Below are 27,162 nucleotides of genomic sequence, written 5' to 3'. Positions count from 1 at the left end.
ATAAAATTCATTTGAATCACCTAATGGGAAAAAAGGGAAAGAATTTTGTATTTATTTTTGTTTTGCTTTTTTAAAAAATAGAACCCAAATACAGGTGAACCTCTCTTGTCCAGCACCTTCGGGATCTGACCCATGCCAGACAAGCGAATTTGCCGAACGATGGGAGGTCAATATTGTCTAGCAGCATTACCAGCCCTTCCCCTGCTTACTGGGCTCTTAGAAGACATTTAGTGGTAAATTGCAGCTAAATAACAGCACAGAACACTGAGAACCAGGACTGGTGGCTGTAACCAAATTTTATAGGACCACAGGAAACTTGGCCACACCCATGATAAGTGGTCGTCTGACTAACTAAATCAAGACAGATTACAGAGTTTGCTGGATTAAGGAGTTTGCCAGATGAGAGAGTTCCAGATTAGAAAGGTCAAACCTATAGCTGAATCTCTGGATGAATACAAAAAATCCAAGTAACTGAATCAGTTTTGCAACTTTTGTGTTGGAAGAACCATTGCAAATTGATATCACAAGCTAATGTGTTGTGGATTTATGCAGAAGACCTGAATTCTGTTTCCTTTCCTGAGGTGAAACCCTGGCCCATTGAAGTCAAATGGCAAAACTGACTTCATCTGAGTTAGCCAGGATTTCACCCATAAGCTTGTGTGCCCCCATCCAATGGAATGCAATTCACTCAGAGACCTGAGAGGAATGAAAAACTCTATCTTAGAAGATTTCCCAAGTGAAACCACTGTCAAAACCTAACGGGTGAATTTCTTCACTGACTACAGAGTTTTATTAACCTTGGAAAAACTCTTTGGCTAGGTTGGGGGAGCAGATTTTTATAGGCCAATAATGTAGTGATAGTTTTTCAGTTGTTATGAGCCATTATTGTTTATGTTAACGTAGTGCCTCAGGTTCTAACTGAGATCAGGGTCCCATCGTGTTAGGCACCAGACAAACATTTAGAGACTGTCCCTCTGAAGATCTCTTGGTCAAAAGACAATAGAGATAGCAATGGGAAAAGGGGAAGCAACTTGCCCAAAGTCACACAGCAGGTCATTGTCAAAGTAGGCAGAGCCAGAAACAGAACATAGGTAGGTCTTCTAATTCCTACAATAGTGTCCTATCTGCTATGCCTGGCTACCTTTCATGGTAAAAGCTGAGAAGGTTTGTATGTAGGCTAGTAAATTTTAGAAACTGCTGCTGTTACCACTTGGTTGAAATACACAGTGAGCTGGCATGAAAAAAAAAAGGAATCGCCTGAGACTAAGATATTAAAACACAGCACTTTTATTTTTAAAGCTGCCTTATATGTTGCTGACTTGGTAGGGTGAGAATAGTGGAAACAAATCTAGTACCTCATAAATAAACTCACTCCCGCATCAGGAGATTCTGTAGTTACAAGTGACTCAGCTTCAAACGTCCGCTCTGCTCTGTCAAACCAAGTAAAAATGACAGTGTTCTGCTAAATAAATTGACAGTTTTATGTTTTTAGCTCAGCTATAATTAGTATCGATTCTAGGCTCTCTCTGGTCCTGTGACCCTTGTTAATGTGTTTTTCCTCTTGCAAAAGCTAGTCAACACCAGCAGCCCATGTTTTAAAATGTTTTTAATATAACTTGACTAGATCTTGGAAGACTTTTGAGTGAGCTTTAAGTTTTCAGCTTCGGGCTCCTGAGTTAGGACCATGATACTTGGAAGAAAGCTATCTGAAATCAGTGTCAGTGTTCAAATGCCCTCTGTTCGCACTGACTTGAAAATGTGGAATAAAAGGGTGCAACACTAGACAAAACTGCCTCAATGACTGAAAAGAACATCAACAAGGGAAAGACCAAGGCAGTGAGTGTCAACCAGTCCAACAACAACACCAGTACACTGGGAGGGGATGACCTGGAAGAAGTGGAGCAGTTCACCTACTTGGGGAGTATTCTGGGCAGAGACAGAGGCACAGGAGAAAAGCCTGGTTTCTGAAGTCCAGGACATACATGTGGGTAAGACAAGTAGAGCTGAGTATTTGGAGCTGATTGGGTTTTTTGCAACCAAGAGAAAGTTCCGCCTGAAGAAGGGGAACTGCTTGACACACCTGCCATTTTTGTCGTGTAGAATTCCTTCACTGGCTTAGTTTTCCTTTACGTGACCTGTTAGTTGCGATCTTGAAATTTCCCTTTAAGGGAAGCAGTTCCTTGAACTTTTAATTTCGAGTTACAATAACACATTGGAGCACTAAATGTTCTTCCACCCACAGTATCTGCAAAATCCTACTCTGGTCCTCCAAGTTCCTTTTCTGGGAGGGCACTGGATCCAGGACAACTTACTTCCTGGTGTATGGTTAGAAAGAACTGAAAGTTAATATTTTGCCATGTATTTTGCAATGTAGGAATTCCACAGTAGATATTTAGGAAGCAGAAAGGCAGGGTGAAAGTCCTTGGGACACCAGTTTAAACTACTCTTTTTGGAGAGAAAAATTCTTCCACTAGCAGTAGATGGTAATAAATGTGACAATCAGGCCTTCACTGCTATTTTTGTCCATGCTGCAACACACCGAAATCCCATCTGAAATGAACAAAGGAATAAATCTGCTGAAAAAATAGATTTACTGACATTTAAGGAGACTTTGCTATTCTTGTCTTTCATGAAAAATTGAGGTATAAATAGTCACATAAATCTTTGTGCAAATAGCTGGCAAGCAAACTAAGGACAGCAGTGATGCATCTCCACAAGAACCTTCCGTCCACATCTTTCTGATTTCTTGGGATTGGCCTTTGCGAATGGAAAATTCCATTGGTATTTTGCACACTGCGTTGAGTTTCTCTCTCTGCCGTCATTTTCCCTCAGGAAATTGCTGCAAGCAGGATATGTGGTATGATGGCAATCTCTATCTTCTAGGAGAGCAATACCCAAACCCAGGCATGTAAGGACTTGATTTGATCTCTATGGGGGAGTGTAGCCTACAGAGCCCCCACTTTTGCTCTACTCCATCTTGCCGTCCCTAGGTGCTTCAGAGCACGAAAGTGTTAAAAAGGAATAGCTTAGCCCTGGAATGCCAGAGAGCACAGATGGGCTTATTTTAGCCACGGGCCTTTGAAGCTCCTGAACAAAGCAAAGAACAATGGGCTAATTAACAGCCAGGCCTCAGACTGCCCTTGGCTAATTACCATTAGTTGATTCTCCAGGACACTAGTCCCAGACAGGGAGGAAAATCTCCGGCCCATTAAAACACAAATGCCCCTAATTGTCTCTACCTCACAGGTGTGAAGTACACCCTTGAACTGCCTGTGACAGCCAGCATCAGTTAACGGAGAGACAGTTTAATTCAATTAAACCAAGGAAGAAGCCTACGTGACCCAATGGGTATAAAGAGGGGTCCGGCAAACCCCCTATTTGAGCTCCAATCATCTTTCCTGCCGGACAGGAGAGTGGGGGTCTCCCCAGGTCCCCGAGGACGCTCTACTTCTGGAAAAAAGGGACAAAAAGGAACTTCTTCCCAAGGGATTGAGAGGAAACGGGCCAAGCCACGTTTATAATGCAGGGGTGAGGATAAGACCTGATAGGTATTTTACTTTTTATTTCTTTTGTGCGCATTTAACAAGTATAGACCTATGAACTAGAGTGCATGATAGCTATTTGTAATCAAAGTATAAACCTTGTAACAATTGTAACCACAAGAGCTTAACTCGCTAGGTAACAAATAAAGCAACATTGTAACAGTAAGAGATTAACTTGTTAGGTAAATAAACAAAGTAATTGATTAAGTGGTAACCTGACTCCTCCTGTTACTGTGCTAACCTGAACACAAAACAAAAGAACCCAGCTGCTTTTCAGCAGCTCTTAACCTGGTCACTGGTGAGCTCTGCTCTGGCAGTTAATATCTCATATTAATACAAGGGCATAGTGGCATCTCACCTGACCATTGGCTAACAGGCAGGCAAACCACTGGAGTGGAGATGGAAGAAATAACCCCCTTTCCTGTAATTTACTGGGACTGGACTGAACAGCAACCTGCTGAAGCAGTTCTGACTCAACATTCTAACAGTCTGAGGCCAACAGGGCCGTCAGACAGTGTGTCCTAGGGGACAGAGTACTGGAGTGAAAGACAGGAGACCTGGCTTCTACTCCTGGCTCTGTCACTGACTTGTTGGGTAGCTCTGGGCAGATTACTTTGCCTCCCTGTGCCTTGGTTTCCCCATCTGTAAAATGGGGATAATTACATTGATGTTCCTTGCAAAGCACTTTGAAACCTACTCATGAAAGAAATGCTGGGTAAGACCCAGTTATTGTTTATTGGCTGTGCTGCTGAGAGTGTGGCGTGAGATCCCGCCACTTGCGCACAGCTATGAGAATGACTGAAGCACAATGTGCTGTTCTGTAGTGCAGAAAAATCTTACCTGCGCAACTCAGGCTCCTTATGAATGAGTGGATTGTTGTAATATGGAACACACACAACGTTGAGGGTTTTAGCTCTCATTCTCAATGCCCATTGACTGCAGTGGTTGATGTACAAATGCTCAACAGCTTTTAAGATTTAGTCTCTGAACAGTGTTAACTGCTGAGGACGGCATTGTTTCATTTTACAGCTACTAACATGCCCCTTTGTTTTATTTCCTTCAGACTCCCTGGTTCTGGGACACAAGACAGTGCTGGAGTGGATACCCATATCAGGTAAGTCGTCCTGTATAGAGAAGTAAATATACAACCTCAATGAGAAGTTGTTTTGCCTATGCAAACTCCAGGTGTTTTCTGCAAATATTGATTAGCTTTATCCAATTTCCTTAAAGACACCATTTTGCTCCCCTTATTATCTGAGTCATGGAGGAGCAAAGTGAGTGGCATTCTCAGGAAGGAAATACAGGTTGCACCTCTCTTGTCCAGCATCCTCAGGACTTGATCCATCTCGAACAAGGGAATTTGCCAGACAAGGGGAGGTTCCCTGCCTCAGCATCTCCACCAGCCTTTGTGGCTACCTTACCTGCAGCAGGCCCCTGTTCCCCCTTGGGCTGATGCCACCAGCCTTGACCCTGCAAGGCCGCAGCCCCAGCTGCTGCCCCTCAGAGTCTGGCATAAGCCCCTGCCAGGGAGCTGGTTGTAGCCTCGTCCAGGAAGCCTATGCCAGCCCTGGATGGAGAGCTGGTACCAGGAACACAAGCCCCTTGTCTCCCCTGCACAGGGCCACCAGTCTCCCTGTCACTGAGCTCTCATTAGGCAGGGCCCCCAGCCACTGGCCCTTCTCGTAGCAACCTCCCAGTCAGGATCCTCTGATCCGGTAACATCAATTGTCCTGCCAGATGACAGGTGATGTTGGATGAGAGAATTCTGTTTCTGAGCTGTTCAGTCTGTGTACCCCTCCATCCTAGTGATGACAGAGCATTAGTTATAACTGGCAAAAAGGCACTATGTCTGAGGACAAAGATCAGATCTGACCCTGCATGAAATATATGCATGGTAAGAGGAATTACCTCCTTGTATCCAAAGTATAGGAAGCCCAGCCTTGCAAGCACTCCCCAGTTACGAGGTCCAGAGCTCCGGTTTCAGCCTGACCTTAAACATTTACACAGTAATTTTGTAACCCCACAACCCAAGCTCCACGAGCCTATGTTAACTGAGCAGGGCCACCCATGGGTGTTTAACTGTTGGGTAGATGTACTTACAAAGCTAGTAATATTTACCTGCCACACAAAGGTATGCCAAGCATCAGTTAAACCATATCTATTAAATTTTAGATAACCTTGTTAATCAGAGAGCTCATTAGAGAAAAAGGTCATCATGCATATGTGGTTAGGAGTTGGCATTGGCAGTTATTTGGAAAAGTTCAGCTTCATGGATATGTATTTTTGTGTAATACCAGTTTGCATTTATGTCATCACAGAAGTATCACATTTAGGTTAGAGAAGAATGTAAATAAACCTAAGGCCACAATTCAAGAGCCCTCAGGATTCACAGTTGTTTTGAATAAGAGCAAAATTATAGTTGGAACTAATTGCCAGTTTCAGAGCAACCATTTTCCTGTGCCTCGTCTGTCTTCTTAATACTTTTAAATATAAACCCATTGCTGTGGTGCATCACAAGTCACAAATATCACGTAACGCTATGGCCACCAAGTCTCACAGTAATTTGTAGTAGTAATTTTGCAGCATTTCTACCCATCTGAATTCCAAATTTTCAGAAAGCCTCTGAATGTTGGCCTGTTTAGCGCCAAATACTGATTTCCATTTTTATTTGTGTAATAGCAGTACTCGAAATCTCCAGCAAGGATTGGGGGCCCATGGGTCTAGAGACTGTACAAACCCATGATTAGGCTTGCCAGCAATGCATGTCAGAAATAAGCACTCCCACCCCACATCTTCATTACTATTATTGCTCTCATAAGCAGTATACACATACTTTGCCAAGGGTCTTTCTTGTTACTCTCTGAAGTCCCCAGCAGCTCCCAATCTTTCTATAAAGAGATTAAAAATAAACAATGTCCCTTGTAATAAAGTACCTTACCCAGAAGTGGCAGTTAGTAACCGAAAAATAAGAGAAATAAATTCAAGAAAGAGTTTGAAATCTGAAAGGTCTAAAATGTGTGGACACATATGTAAACTGTGTATCGCATACTGAAGAAAATCTGCTCCTGAAGAAAGAATAAGTACGATTGGTTAATGAGCATTTAATATTTACTAAGCTTATGATCAGGACAGAGAGTTCACCCTTTGTTACTGAGAATATTTCTTGCACCCTTCGAAAACTAGCAGTTAAATATGAGATCTATACAGATCAGCTGCGGACAGAGAAGATCCGGTGCCAGAGTATGAGTCTTGATAGCAAATCGCAAATAAAAACCTGTCTGTCATTGTCCCAGAGAAGAAACATTTTGGGCTCAAATCAAAGTTATTTTGGAGAGGCTCTCGGGGGGCAGGTGGGACATTGTTTGGTCATTTATTTGGTTTGTAATGTGACTCACATGAATTATTCAACATGGCATTCTGGAAATACAACACAACTCTATAAAGATATAGACAAGTGAGTGATTCTGCATTCACTTGATTGGCAAAGGCCCAAATCCTTACTCAACGCACTGTGTTTAAGTCCTGTTGAAGTTAAGGTTTGGCAACTAACAGATCAACTTCTCTGCTTCTGCGAGATGGAAACTGATACATTCTCACAGTGTGGGCTTCTCTTCCCCACTCCCAATAAACTTGACTCGTGTTTAGAAATACTAATTAGTAGAAAACATCCAACAACCCTACAAATTCTTCTAATACAATTTGTTCTTATAAATTCTTAGGGGATTTAGAATTTAATTCCAGATTCTTTTTTTAGTTCAGATACTAGAGTTAAGTTTAAGAAGACAGCCACTAATCTATACCCTTGAGCCGTGTCTACAGTACGGCCATCTGTCAACAGAAGTCACATCTCTTCTGACAAAACTTCTGTCGACAGAGTGTGTCCACACACCGATTTATACTTTGTTTGCAATCTGTCCTATGTATGTGGTGTGTGGGCATTGCTGGCACATGATGGCACATATGTTGTTGTTTGAGGAACAGGAGAATGTGCCCATGATTCTGTGAATAACATGGTTAGGTCCAGTGAGGGTATGTCCAGAATAGATATGTGGACAAAGTTGGCAGCGGGGCTTGTTGCAAGGGAAAGTTCCAGGATTGGTATTATTGTGGTATAGCCTGTGGTTGCTAGTGAGAATTCTCATAACTTTCGGAGGTTGTCTATAGGAGAGAACAGGACTGTCACCTAGCCTTCTGGAGTGCGGCATGCTGATTTAGGATAGGCTGTAGGAGTTTAATGATGTGTCAACTCAAACCACTGCAACAGGATCTAAACAATAGAAAAGAGAAGAGTAAGTAAGAGATGGGAAGGAGTTTCTCACAGAGCTCTCAGTGCTTGGAACATGCATCTGTCAGAACTGGCCAACACAGGAAGATTACCCAGTAGCCAGTCTGCAATTTCTCCTCTTTTTGTGTACTTTAGATTTTCTTAACCTTTTAAAACCCCTTTTTTTTCAGCCACTTGTGCCTGATCTTCATTACTACTACATAGTCGAGCTGTCATTCTATTGGTCCTTAATGTTTTCTCAGTTCACTGACATCAAAAGAAAGGTAAGAACTATCAAGGGAAAAACTCATCAGGGGATTTAAACAGACGCATTTTTGTTGACTCTTAGCTAGCGTTCAACCCTTTTGCTATGTACTGTGCTAGACACATGTTATGTCCACTTGCAGGCTATTGTAGATATCACATGCAAGCTTGGCAGATTCTGCTGGTATTTTCCTACTGGTATTGCTGAAGTGACATGCTTGCAAAGCAAGGGCATGTGAAATGAGGTGCATGGTGATTGCACACAACATTGACTGTGAAAGCCAGGTGCTCCCTCTGCACTGAATCAAAGCACTGCTATGTTTTCATTGGCCAACTGTGCAAAGTCTAGGTATGCAAGTGCAATTAGCAAAACTACTGTAACCCAGGAGACTGTCCGGGTTACGACAGTCTTGCTGCCCACTGAGATGGAGAGTCACTCACGTGGCCCACTCACTTGCCTAGGTTACTCATTGCTCTTGCAAACTTTCTGTAAACATAAAGCACCGTGCAGAGTAATTAGCAGATACAATTTTTGGTAAAGGAAGGGAGAGGATCCAGCCACAGGTAAGCCTCCAGAAAAAATATAACGTTTGTAACTACTGAAGTGCAATTTGTACAATCCTTTTGTTGATCCAGGAAACCATGGATTGAGGTAGTAGATTTACAAAATCACTTAGGTTGACCTTCATAAAATATATTTATCTCAAAATACACTTCTGCCATGCTGTCAACACACACGTACATTAAACTTCACTGATTCAAAACTCAGGGATGCTCTCTGACCGCCAGAACTATCTTAACAAATCTGTTTTTCCTCCTACTGCTTGTGCCCTTCAGACGTGGAAACTGGGAAGCAGCAGAGACATGTGAAATCATATCTCTGATGCAGTCTTGGTAAACTGAAATCACCTTCAGGTTAGAAAATAATTATAGTAGTACAGTAGAAGTTTATGAAGCAGACATGCCGTTGTGAAATTATAAAAGTTTATTTACACTGTTCAGTGCCTCAACTGAATGCTAATGCTATGTTGTGAGCAAGATTGTTAGATATTTGTCCATTTCATTTTGGACAGGCATAGATAATCAGATGGAATCTATAACATGCAAATGAAGACAAAGCAGGTGTTTGAAAATCAGCAATCTCACAGGAAGTCACTTTCAATCATGAAGTTGATACAGGGGAGGGAAAAAGTAGAGATGGAAACAATGAGCAAGTTTCAATGAGCAAGTGAAGCCAGCCCTGAGCGTCAGCACCAGTCATTGCAAGGGGTTAGATGCAATGAAGGTGGGCAGCTGAATTTCAACAGGGTCTCAGATGGCAGAAATAAGTGCCAAGGTATTTCCGATGGTTCTGAACTATGACAGCACGGCTCTGGCATTCAGAACATCTCAGAAAGAAAGCCAAATTTACATAATATTTAATTTTTTCTCTGTTAAAAAATAGCAACAGGTTTCTCGTGCTGAGAACTGGCAATCTGGCAACTATAAATTCCATGAAGTACTCTAGTAATGTACTGTATTGGGTGGCAAACTTCCCAGTCGTGCTAGCCAAACAGCAGCTTAATTAAAGATGTACTAGGTTGCCACACAGAGGAGCTCTTTCTGGATCCAATCCTCTAATATTCATTAGCTATCCTTTATAAAAGTATGAGACACAGAAAATGACACTGTGAACAGAATCTCAGAATAACGTTTTAGAGTGTGCAATATAAAACTTGCAAGGCACAGGGTGTTTCCGTTGGCTTCTTTCTTAGTAAGACTTTTTGATTCAGAGTTCGAACTATTTCAGATTTTACACATTGTAGTCTTTTGTAATTGAATATTCAAACTGTGGTGAACTCATAACCACTCACTTAATGGTATTTCTTCCGTATATGAGGGTTGGCAGTGTGTATATCACAACTCACATTATGGGTCTGACACCTCCCTCACCACTTTTGCACCAGTGTAACTCTACTAGTTTCAGCAGATTCACACTTCATTGACCCCCAAGTTAGTGAAGTCCAAGACTCAGTGTGCAACCATGTGGGCACAAAAAAATCGATAGGATGTTGGTGTATAGGCTGCAATAAAAAAAAGATATTTCCCTTGTAGGTCTCACCATTTAAATGCTATTAACTTCAGTTTTTTGTTTTTGGCGTCTGTTTAAGAGCGATTTGTTTCCCTCCATGCAATCTCCTTACATCTGAAGCTGCTTTATGGAGTGGAATGCTGTGAATGGTTCTGCTTTCTGGACCATTTACCTCTATCACTCTGATCCATTTAAAGTCAATGAAAAGAGTCTCATTGAGTCAGGAACTATGTACTTGGGCAAAACCTCCACTAATGTCTGGAATGTGGCTTTGACACTCAATTTATGTGGGTGAAAGTGACTATTTTATTTATTTCGTTTTGTGCGCACTTGTGGATGGACTTTATGGACACCTAGATGGATGAGGTTCCTGCCTTGCTAAACTTGCAATATACAGCAAAGGGCAGATACAAGGAAGGACTGCAGCCCAATGCTTCTCTTCCTTCCCTCTGTTTCCTGTTGGTCCTTTGGAGGTGGGACATTTAAACCTTTCCTCTGTTTCCAACTGAATTTTGATCACCCTGGCCTGCACCCAGACCTGAGCTGCCATTTTTGTTCTGTGTAAGTGTTTTTCATTACTAGAGACCTAGGAATGATATTAAACTATCGTGCTTTGAACTTTGAAGGTCTTCTCTTGTCAGGACACTGAAGAGCCTTCTGACGCATGGCTCCTAATTTTACAAACTCAGGCCCAAATTTTGCTGTAACTTACATTTCCATTGGAGTCAATGCAGTGACATGAACATAACTGAGAGCAAGATAACTTTGTAAACTTTCGGAAAGGGCCCTGATTCCATGCTCAGAAACCAAAACCACAAGCAGTAACTGAGTGGGTATATGCTCAGCTAGTCAATCTGGGTATGCAAATTTCTATTTGTCTGATCAAATGTGACAACTCTCTGAGTCATCAGAGAAATTGTCACATTGTGTGCTCCCAAGAGGTATCAAATTAGGAAAGTTTTTGAACATCACACTGAGCCTTTTGAGAGCTGTACTTTAGCACGGTGAGTTACTGCTCCGTACTTTCCCTCTTTTTATTTTTATATGGTCAAAGATACTAGCAGGTATTTGAAAAACACATCCATGTCAGTATTCCACAGTTTTGCAGTTCTGACAGGCCTTCCTTCCAAGGTGCACAGAGAAGCCAGGCTAAAGATAGAACTGCGCAGCACATAAGGCTAAATTTGTGCAGTGGAACTGCTTGGATACAATGACACATTGCTGCAGGTAACCTGAAGGATAGTGTAACGTAGCTGCAGGGATTTGGGGCTGAATTTCATATTTGCAAATGTTTGAGTCCTGCCTGCTCCTGCTGCTTACACATATCAGATTTGTACTGAATTCTTCTCTGCTGTCAGACCCCACTGTGGAGCCACATTTCTGTGTATCTCTGCTTTAGGGGTGAGAAGCTCTGTTGACTTCAAGTTAGTGAATTACTCTGTATGTAACAACTGTAAGTAGATTAGACACTTGGAGCAAACAGAGTGGTATGTCTGTGGCAGCTGCTCTGTTTAAACTGTATCATCTAATACAGATTTGAGACTCTTGGACATTTCCTTGCGCCTTCTGCTTCTGGAGAGAGGCTTTACAGATGCTGGAAATGGAGTATTTTCCTTGCTGAAGCAAACTCAAATTAGGATTCACAGTTGTACACTGTGGTTCCAGGGGTGGAATTAATTTTCTTGAGGGCACTCTGAATTTTTCAGTTCCTTTCCAAAAATATAGTCATGTAAGAATCAACTGTCCAGTAGAACAAGGGCTTTTCTTTTAAAATCATGGGTTAAGCTGTGATTATTTAATTAAAGACAGTGTCAGAAGGCAACATGGGCAACCTTAATATGAACATTTCCTTGTCAGTGATGGATTTTGCAACTAAGTTCTTTTAACATTTTTTTTAATTGTAATTTCCTTACTCATTTTAAGAAACAAAAATAAATTCTATGGTCTGTAATTTTAACACATTACAGTATCCAATGCATCAAAGCACAGTAATCCAAAGCACAGTATTAAACTGTGGTATTTTAGTCCATTATTGTAATACAGCATGGGGTTTTTATTGCCAATGTTCTTTTGGGTTTTGTTATGGATGACTATTGTGAAATTCTTGTGGTCCATTGAAGGAGGAGGAAAGGAAAACAAAATGGAAGAGGCTGCCTTTGGCACTGTTCAATAGTGTTCGTATATGAGCAGCCAGCACGCACAATGTGGGTCTACAGGCTTATTATTTTCCGGTTAAAAGCCCGTCTGCTCTGTATAATAGGCAAGTTCCTAGATTAATGACTTAAAGATGGAGACATTGGAAATGGGTTTATTTCAGTCTACACAAGTTTCAGAAGGGCAGCCATACTACTCTGTTTTAGCAAAAAAATAAAGAGTCCTGTGGCACTTCAAAGCAGCGATGGACAACCTAGGCTAATGAGTGAGCCACATGAGTGGTCCTTCACGTTTTCTAGATTTTTAATCATTTTTGTTGTGCTTTCTCTAGAGGTTTTCCAATCTGTCCACATATTTCCTGGCCTAATCAGCCAGAATAGAGTGGAACAATTGCTGCTTGTATTCTGCTTACAATACCCCTGCTAATATATTCCAGAATTATATTTGATTTTTTTTTTTGCAAAAGTGTCAAACTGTCAACTTATTTTTAGCTTGTGGTCTACTAGGACACCCAGCTCCTTTTTGCGGAGCTCCTTCCTAAATAGTTATTTCCCATTTTTGTGTGTGTGCAACTGATCGTTACTTTGGTGGAGAACTTTGTATTTGTCCTCATTGAATTTCATGCTACTTACTTCAGGCCATTTCTCCAGTTTGTCCAGATCTCTTTGAGTTCTGACCCTCTTCTCCAAAGCACTTGCTACTCTTCCCATCTTGGTATCATGGGCAAGCTGTGTAAGTGTACTCTCTGTGCCATTATCTAAATCATTCATGAAGATACTGAACAGAGCTGTATGAAGAACTGATCCCAGTGCAGCCCCCACTCCTTATGCCCTTCCAGCATGACAGCATGAAGGTGCACATAAAGATGTGCAACGCTGATATTGATACTTTGGAGAACCTTGCCCGGGACGGTCCCCAGCAGAGAGCAGTAATCCGTGAGGGGGTGGAGCAATTTGAGAGGTCCTGGCACAATGCAGATGAGGACAGGCGGAGAAGAAGGAAGATGTGGCAAAAACTGCCCCGCACTTCTCCAGCAGCTACCAACACCTGCCTCTTCTGTGATAAGATCTGCAGCTCTAGAATTGGGCTCGTTAGCCATCAACAGACTCACAAATAAGAGGGTGACATGAAGACATCCTACTCTTTAACAAGTGACCACCAAGGACTCTCTGGGAATGGTTATTCACCCAGTTATGCACCCACCTTATAGTAGCTCCATGTAGGTTGTATTTCCATAGTTTATTAATGAGAAGGTCATATGAGACTGGATCAAATGCCTTACTAAAATCAGACAAAGCTTACAGGTTGGTTTGACAGAATTTGTTCTTGACTTTTTGTTATCACCCTATTATCTTCAAGACGTTTGCAAATTGATTCCTTAATTATTTGCTCCATTATCTTTACTGACACTGAAGTTAAGCTGAATGGTCTGTACCTCTGTGGGTTGTCCTTATTTGGATCTCTCCCGTCTTCTGTGATTTTTTTTCAAAGATAACAGCTAATAGGTAAGATATCTCCTCAGTCAGCTCCTTGATTGTTTTATGATACATTTCATCAGGCCCTGGTAACATGAAGATGTCTAATATGTCCAAGTAATTTTTAACTTGTTTTTTCCCTATTATAACTTATGAACTGCCCCATTTTCATTGGCATTCACTATGTTAGGCAGTAAGCTGCCATCACCCTTCTTGGTGATTCCCACAGTTTCACACAGTACAAGTCACTCTCAAAGTGCCTCCTCTCAACCCCCTAACCATGCGGGACGTGCTGGCGAAACCTGCGAACAATGGCAGTGTGCCAGGACGGCTCACGTGGTCGGGTGTCCCTCCAAGCCTATGGGAGAAGAAAGGAATTTTCCTCCTCAGGGGCAAGGTGTAAAGAGGACTCTGAGAATCACCATTTTGTTTTCAGTTCTTCAGTCTCTAAGAACTAAGCCTATATGAACTGGGATCCCGTCCCCCAAGGGCTGTGCTTTCAGACTTTCAAGAAATCAACATAGATCACTGCTGGCCCCTGTCAGTAGCTTTAACTGATGTATGTAATGTACTAATTAAGCAATTTTTCCCTCACATTCTATTCTTTCTTTCTTTATTAGTAAACCTTTAGATTTTAGCTTTGAAAGAATTTGCACAGTGTGCTGTTTTAGGTAAGATCCAAGTATGTATTGACCTGGGAATGTGGATGGACTCTTTAGCCGTGTCTACACATGCACACTATTTCGAAGTAGCAGCACCAACTTCGAAATAGTGCCCGTCACGGCTACACGTGTTGGGCACTATTTCGAAGTTGAAATCAACGTTAGGCGGCGAGACGTCGAAGTCGCTAACTCCATGAGGGGATGGGAATAGCGCCCTACTTCGACGTTCTACGTCGAAGTAGGGAACGTGTAGACGATCCGCGTCCCGCAACATCGAAATAGCAGGGTCCTCCATGGCGGCCATCAGCTGGGGGGTTGAGAGACGCTCTCTCTCCAGCCCTTGTGGGGCTCTATGGTCACCGTGTGCAGCAGCCCGTAGGCCAGGGCTTCTGGCTGCTGCTGCTGCAGCTGGGGATCCATGCTGCATGCACAGGGTCTGCAACTAGTTGTCGGCTCTGTGTATCTTGCGCTGTTTAGTGAAAGTGTGTCTGGGAGGGGCCGTTTAAGGGAGCGACTTGCTGTTGAGTCCGCCCTGTGACCCTGTCTGCAGCTGTTGCTGGCACCCTTATTTCGATGTGTGCTACTTTGGTGTGTAGACGTTCCCTCGCAAGGCCTATTTCGATGTGGTGCTGCGCAACGTCGATGTTCAACATCGACGTTGCCAGTCCTGGAGGACGTGTAGACGTTATTGATCGAAATAGGCTACTTCGATGTAGGGTTCACGTGTAGACGTAGCCTTTGGGGCCCAGAAGAATCTGTGTGGATTTGGTGAGGTAGGTTTTAACACCCTCCCACCTGAGTAAGGGTGTCCTTAAAGCAGCTGGAGAATCTGTGGGTTTGCTTGTGTGGCTCTGGCTAGCCAGTGGGGCTGGCAGAGGTACTTTTGTGACTGCTTTGATTTACCTTAGTGAGAAGGAAATCACAGCCTGGGCTGTAAGTGGCCCAGTTTTAAGCAATATACCCAGGGTTGGTTCCCTCAGCTGTGCCCAGGAATCCCAGTCATATTACAGAGGAGTTGTGTGTTCTGATGGAACACAAGGAGCAGAAGCTGTCAACTTGTTTGGTGTTCACACCAGTTCTTGTTAATGTTATTAGTTCGGTCTTTTTTCATTTTGAAGCCCCATTCACTGGCTCTCACATATAGGTTCATTTGCTTCTTGTTTTGTTCCTCCATAGGCATTATCATGACAATACTGTCGTCAAAGTTAAGTAATTGATACTGTTAGTGTGCTGTAATATGGTGCAGCCTATCAGTGTAACTAACAAGATGTTACTTACTAACAAGATGTTTTCTAAGTATAACATAAAAAGCATTGGTTTAAGCATGCATCACATCTTCCTCCAGTTTTCACTTCAAGCTACTTTGTCAGCTCACCATTCATTCTCAGTGCATGCCAAGCTGTACTATACAGACCCAGCAGTATCTGAATCAGCTTGCTGCTAAAACTGGACCATGTAAGTCTTTTCCATTGAGCACCTCTGTTATCAGTGTTGAATGCCACTTTAAAATCAACACATGAGCGTAACAGGGATTTATTGAACTCTTCTGTATCTCCAAGATTTGGCCAAAAAAATACAAATATTTGTTCTAAGGTGCATCATCCCGACCTAAAGCCAACTTGGCACTCAGAGAAGGTAATCTTTGCTCTTTTTTTCACTTGAAGATCACTTCAGCAGTAGTTCTCAAACTTTTGTACTGGTAACCCCTTGCACACAGCAAGCCTGTGAGTCTGGACTGCTCCCCCCGCCACCACTCATGCACACCTTTATAAATTTAAAACACTGCTTTAATGTATTTAACACCATTATAAATGCTAGAGACAAAGCCAGGTTTGGGGTGGAGATTGACTCCCCCATGTAATAACCTTGCAACTCCCTGAGAGGTCCTGACCCCCAGTTTGAGAACCTCTTCTCTACGGAATACCTTACTAGGAATGCTTTAAAGACTTGTTTTCCTGTATCGGAGGGTTAGCCGTGTTAGTTTGGATCTGTAACAGCAACGAAGGGTCCTGTGGCGCCTTATAGACTAACAGAAAAGTTTTGAGCGTGAGCTTTCGTGAGCACAGACTCACTTCATCATAATGAGTCTGTGCTCACGAAAGCTCATGCGCAAAACTTTTCCGTTAGTCTATAAGGTGCCACAGGACCCTTCGTTGTTGTTTTTCTGTAGTTATTTAAATCTGTCAGGTCATCTTTCTTAAATAGTGGTACAGTTGTTGAGTTTTGCCACCTTTCATCCAAATGAATATAAGTAGTCCATACCTCTTCTGCCATGTTTTAACATTTCAGGCAGTATGCCTCCTAAACTAGGTGCCTTGCTGTTTTTCAGAGGCCTGATTAAAACTTTAATTTCTGCTTTAATATGTGGTATTCTTTTTCATTGTTGCCTTAACAGTTGACAGCCTCAAGAGCAGCTGGTTCAATGTGACTGTTCAAGTTGAATGTCTGACAAAAATATTCTTTCCATATTTGTAGCTTTTGACTTTTATCTTTAGCTCTTATAAAAATTTTAAATATAATTCCCCTGAACATTACTTAGCAGTTGACTGATTACAGCTGTTAACTTTGGTAGTAATCTAACTCTGAAAAAGCCATCTTACACAGTATTTGGAAAGCTCTCTATAGGTCTGTATTTTGCACAGGATGAGTGGATTTCCTGCTACCAGATTTGCAGGCAAATTAAACAGTGGCAGCCCCAACATAATGGTACCTTAAGTGGGAACAGGGATCCGACCAGGCCACAAACCTAAGGTCCCAGTCTAACTGTCTCGTGGTACAATCCCCTGGACAGCAGATTCCTAAGTAGATAATAAATAAAAATAAAGAATGCTATCTTAATCTTTACCGGCTTCACAGACTACATTATTTTCCTGACCATTCTTTTCCTGATATTTGTGGGAAAGGTAAAAGCTTTGCTATTTTGATTATAGAAGATTTAAATATCATATGGATGTCCATAAATATCTGAACTGGTATTGAAATGAAACAGACCATTTTTTCTATTTTGATCATTCAGACTCTTGGGAGGTTAAGCTCTGGGCTTCTTTTCATTGTTAATAATAGGGAGATTTCTCAAGCAAGTATGTGCTGCAGACCTTTTAGATTGCTTTGTACATACTACATGTATTGTAAGGTTCAAGCAAAACTCAGACACCCAAAAGGGAAAGTGTTTTGTCATATTTTACTGTTAACTTTCCTTGCAGTTGATAGTGAACTGAGGTCATAGTAATGCCTGGATTCTGAAGAAAGCAAATGCTATCACTGATGTCACTGATTCCATAGGAGCCAACATTGTGATATTTTTTAAGAATGGATGACAGGAATTTGACTGTTTGGGTTCTGTTTTTTGCTCTGGTTGTATGGCCCCCATTCTTGCTTCTACTCCTCCTCTGGTTTTTCATACCCTGTGCAAAGTGGGTGTAGGGTCACTTTGCACACCTGTAATTGATGGTACAAAGGTGCAAGGCCATGGGAAATAAGGGTTTGTTGTCCGAAAAAGGAAATACATATAATTTTATAAAGAAATAGAGGAGAGTCTTCCAAGCAGAGGAGAGGAGGTGGTTTATCCCACAATATTAACCTGTGAACTCCTTTGCAACACATTTTCTCCTCATTTTCTGAGCCTAGGAGTTCAGCAATTGGAAATAGAAGGGGCACTGGCAGAATCTGTCCGTAACACAACCGTGTCTGAACTGGAAACTGCTATGTTTGTTGCTGAGGCCAAGTACAAGCCTCCTGGAGGAGAAAATTTCTCAAATTGTGAACATGGCTGAGAGATCCACAGAGACTCAGGGGAGTCAACAACCCTGCTGGGCCATGGGCAAGCTGCTGGAGGGCAGCTCTGTGCTCTTGGAAGGGGCAGGGCCTCAGGCGGAAGGGCCAACCCGCAATGCTGCTTGGATTGTACCCTGCCACACACACACACCCTGCCAGAGCACTGTGTGGGGCTGTGGTGGCAATTTAAAGAGCCCAGAGCTCCAGCCACCAGCATTTCTGTTATAGTGGCAGAACCAGTGGCAGGAGTCCTGGGCCGTTTTGAATTTCTGGGTCCTGGGGCAATCACTCTCTTCCCCACTCCCAACCCACCTCCCAGTTGGCAGGGCTGCAGAGACTCGCCGACCCATGCACCAAAGAACTCTCTCCCGTCACCCAGTTCCAGTCCTTTTCTTCAGGATATTGCTTTTATTTCTTCAAAATAAAACTTATTTAACATAATTTCATTAACATCTCAATTAAGTCCTTTTGCCAAGATCTGGAGTCTTCTGCAGGAGTCTTGCCTACTCCACCCCCTCCTACCAGGTTTTGCACTCCATGGGCCATCATCCTACAAGTCAAGATGAGCCTTTCTTCCTTTAGCTTTCTTGCTGGATTACTCTCCACAAGCTTTTTGGCCAGGAGTCTCAGAACTGAATTCTGTCCCATTATTCCAGGCCTCCTGCGGGGGCCTTTCTGCTTCTTAGGCTGTGGCCACACTAGCCCCTCCTTTCAGAGGGGCTATGGTAATATGGCACATTGGGTATGCTAATGAGGCACTGCCATGAATATGCAGCGCCTCATTAGCACATCCCAAAGGGCCACATAACCATAGCCCCTCTGAAAGGAGGGGCTAGTGTGGCCACAGCCCTGCAGTTCTCACCAGCAACTGAGATAACTTCCTGGCTCTTCATAAGATTAGGTGATCTTCAAGCTATCACCTGATCCTTAGCATCACAGCGTCAGCTGGTTCCTTTAAAGGGCCACCATCCTGTGATAGCATGTGGGATTGGAGTGAAAAAGCAGTTTAGAAATGGCATCCTCAGTGTTAGGAGATCTGAGGATCTGTATCAGGGTGCAGTCTATTGGAGGCCTTTAATACCTTATAAATGTGTGTGTATTTCTGTATGAACAGGAAGCACTCTCAGAGCTTGTAACAGTGTCTGAGATCTTGTACGTAAGTGATTTTTGGGTTGCATTGTTTGCATGGTGTAAGCTGGCTAGGGTATAAGAAAAATGATGTAATTTGGCTTGTATGTACATGTGCCTTCTGTAAGTAGATTTGACTATAAAAGCTTTAACTTCATTAGATTTATTTATTATGAACCGTGAAATGGAAATGCTATGTAACCCTTAATAATCTATTTATATTTGCTCTGCATACAGTAACTGCTTTGTTTAATTTAAATTAAGTGCTTAATTATGTGTATTTAATGTGCACCCAGTTAAAAGAATTATGCAGGGGTTTTGAGTAGTGTAACCTCCAACCCTAAGTTTTAAACTTTAAAAACCACCGATCCCTTTGGTAAAGATGCTGAATGTGGTGCACAATCACTCACTGTGCTGTTTTTCTCTTTTTCTTCCCACTCCAGGATTTCAGCGTCATGTTTTTGCATCACATTGTAACAATCATTTTGATATCCTTTTCATATGTAACAAATCTGACACAAATCGGAGCCCTGACCTTGTGTCTTCATGATGCAGCTGACATTTTGCTGGAGGTGAGATTGTTCATGTGTCATCAGGATCGATCCTGTACAAAAAGTAAATTAGTCTTACTACTGGTACTGGCTGTGCTGTGTTCTGTTGGCTAGCAGAAGGGTACACTCTAGCCTACACTGCCTGCGTAAAAACTTTTTCCCTACGACAGAGGCTGGATTATGATTAGCCTATGTCTTTCATAAAATATCATGTTTTTTTCTTTCCCAAAGTGTAATGCGGCTTTGAAAAAGATCACAAACTGTATGTTGGGACAGCTTTGTACCTTAAAGGTGGCATATCTTTCCACTGCAAGATGGCCCCAGCTTAGAGGAATTGAGAGATGGGAGGACCATTGCAGCAGATCTTATGCCTCTCCGTCCATCCAGCCATCAGTATTTAGGGTGCAATTAGGGAAGACAATGCACAGTGAGAGTTCGCTTCTGACCAGCTAATCTCCAGCTACTGCTATTGTCCCTGAGGGTATGTCTACACAGCAATGTAAGTTTAGGGTTAATGGGATTCGAGTCAGGTGACCCCGTCAGGAGACATCCAGGCTTGGGCGTCTACAGTGCATTTTAACCCTAGGTTAAGGATTTTCTGACTTTGGCTCGAAACCAGGACCCTGGCATCCAGGCTGCAGTGCACAAACCCAAGTTGAACTAAACATCTCACAGCGTGCCTCGTGCTCCCCTCTAGTGTTGACACGCAGGAACGAGGAATGTGGTGCACAGTGGCAAAACTCTATGGCCCGCCCTCTTTCCTAACTGTGGTGCAGGTGATGCTATGGATGGGACTCAGAAACACATGTACATAATCTGTATAATTAGCTGTTTTAGTAGCTAGCTCAGTAGAATGAGTGCATTTTGAGAAGGCTTTGTGCTGAAGCACCATCTGATCTCAGGGTTGGGCTCTCCAGCTCTAGCTTGAGTCACAGTGGCAGGAAAATGCCATGTCCCCCTGTTCTGAGGCTAATGAGCATTGTTTGTCCAGGGCCATCAGGCTATTAAAATGGAACTTCCCAGTTCTTAATTTTTCGACAGGGATGCTCAGTGCAGGGTTTGGCTGGCTGGCTTTTTATTTACTTTAGTCTGTTGGTTTTGAAGCTAGACATAAACTGTAGGTTTCAGAGGGAAAACAGCCCACCCTGACTGCAGCCTGCTGTGGAGTGGCAAGCTGCATCCCTAGGGCTTGGGGTGCAATGTGCTCCAGCACCCTTGGAGATCCTGTATCCCTGCCCCTGCTGCACCCTTGGAAGCAGGGATAAGGGATCCCTGGGAGATTGAGAGGAAGTTTTGAGGCTGGCTCCCACTCACAACACTCATGTGCATGCTGCCTAAGCACTCCTGCACCTGAAGCCCCAGGGAGGACAGAGGGGTGCAGGAGCAAGCGCCACCCTGAAAGGACGGGCAGCGGTGGCTCTCCAGGCTTAGCATGGCTGAGGGAGGGATGACTCCCAACATTCTGGGAGCCAGCTCCCACCTGTCAGCTTTGCTCCCTGCTGCAGGTGAACTCTGCACAATAGTCAGGAGAAGCCGGAACAGGAAGGGGAGGGACATCTCAGCCACTCAGTAATGGAGCTTCTGGCTGCTGCGCTGGCTGTCTGTAGTGCTGCCTCCTCTGCCACCAGAAACTCTGGGTTGCATATGAGAGACATCTAGAGCTTAAGTCAATCCAGGGCCATATGCACCCAGACAAGTAATAAGGTTTTGATCCTCAAAAGGTCCCAGCTGGATCCTCTAGAGGTCCCAGCTGAACTCAGGCGTGGCCTTTCTAGCCCTGCAGCACTTTGGGTCTGAGCCCTAGCTTAGCATGCCTGCAGGGTGGACACAGGTAGGGACTGGCTTGAGAGAAGGCGCAGACCCAGGCTTCATTTGCTATGTAGAACACCTGTAGAGCTCTGAGTAATCTCTGTAAACATTGGCTGTGAGTCTGCTCTAATTTATGCCAGGACTTGGACAAGCATCAGCATGCACTGTGGATGAGAAGATCACAGAAAAGGTTTTAAACCTCCTTTGAATTGACACTCCTGAGTTGTACCAAATCCTTCTTGGTTACAGATTAGGAGGAAAACCTTAGTTTTTATTTATCAAAAATAATGTTTTATAACAGGAAAAGTGCTACTGCTTTTAAAAAAACAAGACTGTCTGGGCCTTTTCCACACTGAGCCCCGTTGTCTGTTGCTTTACACCTTGTGAAGTTCTGTACAGCTGTGTAAGGTGAATTTGAAATGGGTCAACACTGCTAGTTCTGGCTCGGTAGCATTATAAATTTTATTATGTATCAGTATCCCTGATTGCACAGGCTGAAAGGCTGGGGAGAATCCAACTTTGTAAGTTAGAAATGTTTTGGGTCTACGTCCATGTAACCATGAATTCACCAGCACTGACCTCACTTCTCTTATTCTCACCACAAAAATCTACTTTAGAAAGAGCCACAGGATCCCTGGGTACCATAAAATCTGCTAGTGATCACCCAAATACTTGCAAGATAGATTTGAAAAAACAAAAACAAAAAAAACCCCTATATGTTATACTGTTTTGCTGCTGAAAACCATAACCTGAAGGCGAAGAGATTTTTTCTTTTTTGCTTGACCGTGTGCTCCAGTCACTAATTTTTTTCTAAGACAATAAAATAGAAATTACTGATATCCTGGACAGACACAAGAGGGTCAGCAAAAATGTTGGGGTTGATTTGTTTTTCATTTTAACTGCTGTCATTTAATGAACAAAGAGCTAACCTAAAATACGACGGAAGATAATTATTCTTAACTCCTGAAAAGCATTTGCCACAAGTGTGAGTATGATTGAATTGAGAGAATTCTTGTTTCTGGGCCTGAAGGTCATTATTCCAATTCCTTACCAGTCACCTGAAACTGATAAGCTCTGCTGACTACAAGGCAGTACTAAGGGAAGGGCTGTACAGGGGGAAACAAATCTTACCACAGGGAAAACTGGTATAAGGCCTTGCCTTGATGGGTCAGTAAAGCATTTGCTATTTTCAGCTCAATATTATAAGAAAAGAAGAGCCATTTCCATAGAGTTTTGCCTCAAAGGCTGCGTCTACACGTGCACACTACTTTGAAGTAGCGGCACCAACTTCGACGTTAGGCGGCGAGACGTCGAAGTCGCTAACCTCATGAGGAGATAGGAATAGCGCCCTACTTCGACGTTCAACGTCGAAGTAGGGACCGTGTAGATGATCCGCGTCCCGCAACGTCGAAATTGCTGGGTCCTCCATGGCGGCCATCAGCTGGGGGGTTGAGAGATGCTCTCTCTCCAGCCCCTGCGGGGCTCTATGGTCACCGTGGGCAGCAGCCCTTAGCCCAGGGCTTCTGGCTCCTTCTGCGGCAGCTGGGGATCTATGCTGCAGGCACAGGGTCTGCAACCAGTTCTCAGCTCTGTGTATCTTGTGTTGTTTAGTGCAACTGTGTCTGGGAGGGGCCCTTTAAGGGAGCGGCTTGCTGTTGAGTCTGCCCTGTGACCCTGTCTGCAGCTGTGCCTGGCATCCCTATTTCGATGTGTGCTACTTTGACGTGTAGACGTTCCCTCGCTGCGCCTATTTCGATGTTGGGCTGAGCAACGTCGAAGTTGAACATCGACGTTGCTGGCCCTGGAGGACGTATAGACGTTATTCATCGAAATAGCCTATTTCGATGTTGGCTGCACGTGTAGACGTAGCCAAATTTCTGTTTTGACTGCAAAAAAAAAAATACTGGCTTTTTATTAGAGAAATAAATTCCTAAGGTATGTGCCCAATGGAAAAATGTTGGAAAAGGTTTTGACACATTCACTGCAAAATGTTGTGGACATTTCAGGCCAGATTTTCAAAGCTGCATAGGCATCTTGTGAGATTTTCAGAAGTGCCTAAACGTATTAGGTTCCTAACTTGATTTTATTGGGAATTAAGGATCTAACTTGTTGAAGGGATCTAGGATGCATATGCTGCTTAAGTCCTTTTGAAAATCCCACTAGGCATCCATCTGCATTTTAAGTCCCTAAATACCTTTGAAAATATGACCTTTGTTGTCCAATTAATGAATACTGTAAAACTTTCAATTCTAGTAAACATTTGTGAAAACACATTTGTTAGATATTGCTCTAGCACAGGTAATGTCATCCTTTAGGTGACCTGTTAAGCTGTGCCCTTTTCTGTCAAATTCTGGTTGCACGGTATGAGGAAGTACAGTTCCTAGGATACCTTTCTAAAAGAATAGGGGATGCACGGTGTGTCCAAGTCAAGCAATCCCTTCTGTCATTATGATATCCATGAGCTGGGTGAGAATTACTACTGAGTGAAGTGTCTAATGTGTCTCATGGCTATACAACTGTTACACTAATGACACATTTTGGATTGTGAAAAGCTCTGTGATGATTCATGATAATATTTTGAACTTCTAACACAAACCCCCCACAAATGAGTTCCACATTTCAAAGAGACCACAGAACTGTTCTGTGGAATTGTCATCCTTGCCACTGAATTGTGCTGCAGAATTCAAGACTAAAACAGTGGCTCTGAGAGGTGTGAACTGCCCCATTCATTTCAGGGGGTTGTTGTGTCTCAGGTCTGAAGATGACTTTAAATGTTTAAGTGTCGGAATATTAGCTGCCAATCATTGTAGCAGAAACATCTTGCCAATGTCTTTATCTAATGATCCCATACTATCTCTTTCTTCCCCACAGGCTCAAAATCCCCAGCTAACATGTAGTCACCTACCAAAACCTCTGGTTTGTCCCCAACACCTTCGACACAGTTATTTGTTGTCAAAACAAGCTCTTTGGCATATGAAAGCTCAGAAAAGTTGGATAGCGTAAAAGGAAGTGCATTAAATCTCAAAATAAATCAGCACAGATTCTGCTATTTATTTTCAGATTGTATTCGTTTCCAAGCTGTGTTTTGTTTTGATTATTAATTAAATGAAGCATCCATTAGATTTCTCAATTGCTGCACTAGAAAGCACAGAAAGACGACCTTATGTCCTGCTTTCTATGTAGGACATGGGGCTTTGTCTATAAAAGCTTATTAATAACAACCCTTTATACTTCTTTCATCTGAGAATCACTAAAGTGCTTTATAAACACAAAAAAGTGATTTTAAAAATCTGGCTTCCTGTGTCATGTTCACTGGCAGAGGGGAAGAGTGATAGAGAGCTTGCTCCCTGATTGATAGGAATTCTAAGTTACACAGGTGTCTGGAACCTCTTGTTTATACTCACAGAACTGTACCTCCAAGAAATCTCAGGGTTATTTTAAATCTCGCATCAGGCTTGGGAAAGGGCTTATATATGATACTCGATCAAAGCTAAGATAGAAAACAGCAGCTGTTTTACAATTTGAGGACCGTAACTCAAGAATGTTTATGTGCTATATTGAGGATGCAGGTGGATTAGGAAAGTATAATTATTTGAATTGTCCCTACTTTTATAGAAAGTGTTATGAGCTTGTTGGTGACCATAATTGTCCAAGGCCTTGGTTTTACGTGACTAACCTCCAGAAGCAAGCGACTCCAGCAATGTGTGTGCTTTCCACACTTTGTTTTACTCATTGCTGATTCAGATGGACAAATTCCATCTAACAAATCACCCTCACCACTTTCTACAGATTTTTCATCCAAGTTCTGACTCAGCTCATCCTGGTTAGTTTGAAATCTGGCATGATCTCAGCACAAGTTGGTACAGCAATATTCTAGACTGTTTCGGAAATATGAACCACTTTCTAGTTAGACTTCCAGTCTAAAAAATATTGAAATGTAAATATAACTCTTCTTTATATGCTGACATCTGAAGTGGTAACTTTAATTTGAATCTCAGCCATGAAATATCAATGGGTCGTAGGTATCAAAGCCTTATTTTAGTCTACACTGGTAGAGCTGGGGACTTTCTTCCGTATCCCTTCAGTTTCCTAGTTGGTTTGCAAGATGGCAAATCACTTTTAAATTCTAAATATAATGGAAAAAAACACTGAAGTTATGCAAACATCAGATTACTTTGGAGTCACCTCAGAATTTGAACTCCAGCATTAATGTGACTGTTTCACACTTTTCAGATTCAGTGTCAGGATGCTAACAAAATCATATATAATGGAGCCGTGCTGTCTCTCCCCCTTTCAATAAGTTATCTTAATTTATTTTTGTGCAGGATTTTAGGCCAATACATGTAGTAGTTTTTCCTCACTATTATTGCTATGTGAATGTATATATGTAACCCTGACAGACCTGGGTTGCCAGCCCCAGGAATAGAACCTACAAGCAGAGTGTCTGAAGCCCTGCGCTCTACCGCATGAGCTAAAGGCCAGCTGAGGTTGTAGAGCAGAGACTTCATTCACCCCAGATGATGTCTCAGTGCCTCTGGCTACTACATGCTTCCCTGGGTGGAAGAAGCACATACTGAGCTTCTGAGACCTTCCAGCAATTCTTCCCAGCCAATGCACCAGTTGTAATGCTGACAGACCCACATTATCAGCCCCAGGGATAGAACCTGCAACCATAGGGTCTAAAGTGCTGCACGCTACAGCTGCATCTACACAAGCCCCAAACTTTGAAATGGCCATGCAAATGGCCATTTTGAAGTTTACTAATGAAGCTCTGAAATGTATATTCAGCTCTTCGTTAGCATGCGGGCGGCTGCGGCACTTTGAAATTGGCGCGCCTCGCCACCGTGCGGCTCGTCCCGACGGGGCTCCATTTCGAAAGGACCCTGCCTGCTTTGAAGTCCCCTTATACCTATCAGCTCATGGGAATAAGGGGACTTCAAAGTAGGCAGGGTCCTTTCAAAAAGGAGCCCTGTTGGGACGAGCCGCGCGGCGGCGAGGCTTGTCAATTTCGAAGTGCCGCGGCCGCCCGCATGCTAATGAAGCGCTGAATATGCATTTCAGCACTTCATTAGTAAACTTCGAAATGGCCATTTGCATGACCATTTCGAAGTTTGGGGCTAGTGTAGACGTAGCCTACCACATGAGCTAAAGGTCAGCTGGCACTGAGCTAGGGCTGTAGAGCTGAGACTTCACTCACCCCAGATGAGGTCTCAGTGCCTCTGGGTACTATATATATATATACGGATTTACACACACAGTGCATATTTAGAAGTGTAGGAATCTGATATAGTGCTGATAGATGCCAGTGAAAAGTCTCCCACTGATTAAAGTGGGCATTGAATCAGGCTTTTGATACATTACTATTTATTATTTACTGCAGGGACATCAGTATGTCCAGTGGAAAGTGTAAGGAAGAGATTGTCCCTTCTTCAAGAAGCACGTGATCTAAAATAGGCAATTTTGTTCAG

General features: G+C 42.9%; 1 protein-coding gene across 1 annotated transcript in view; it reads left to right on the top strand.

The window, feature by feature from the left end:
* Nucleotides 1-27,162, top strand: part of CERS6 (ceramide synthase 6) — a 228,884-nt gene that overhangs the window by 169,232 nt on the left and 32,490 nt on the right. The window contains exons 5-7 of the mRNA XM_075000988.1: nt 4,606-4,656; nt 7,998-8,090; nt 19,778-19,906. Of these exons, the coding sequence (XP_074857089.1) occupies nt 4,606-4,656; nt 7,998-8,090; nt 19,778-19,906 (273 nt within the window). The remainder of the gene's footprint in view (nt 1-4,605; nt 4,657-7,997; nt 8,091-19,777; nt 19,907-27,162) is intronic.

Source organism: Carettochelys insculpta, chromosome 8, assembly GCF_033958435.1.
Source record: "Carettochelys insculpta isolate YL-2023 chromosome 8, ASM3395843v1, whole genome shotgun sequence".
NCBI classification, from domain to species: Eukaryota; Metazoa; Chordata; order Testudines; family Carettochelyidae; genus Carettochelys; species Carettochelys insculpta.
This window is presented reverse-complemented; position numbering and strand designations above follow the sequence as displayed.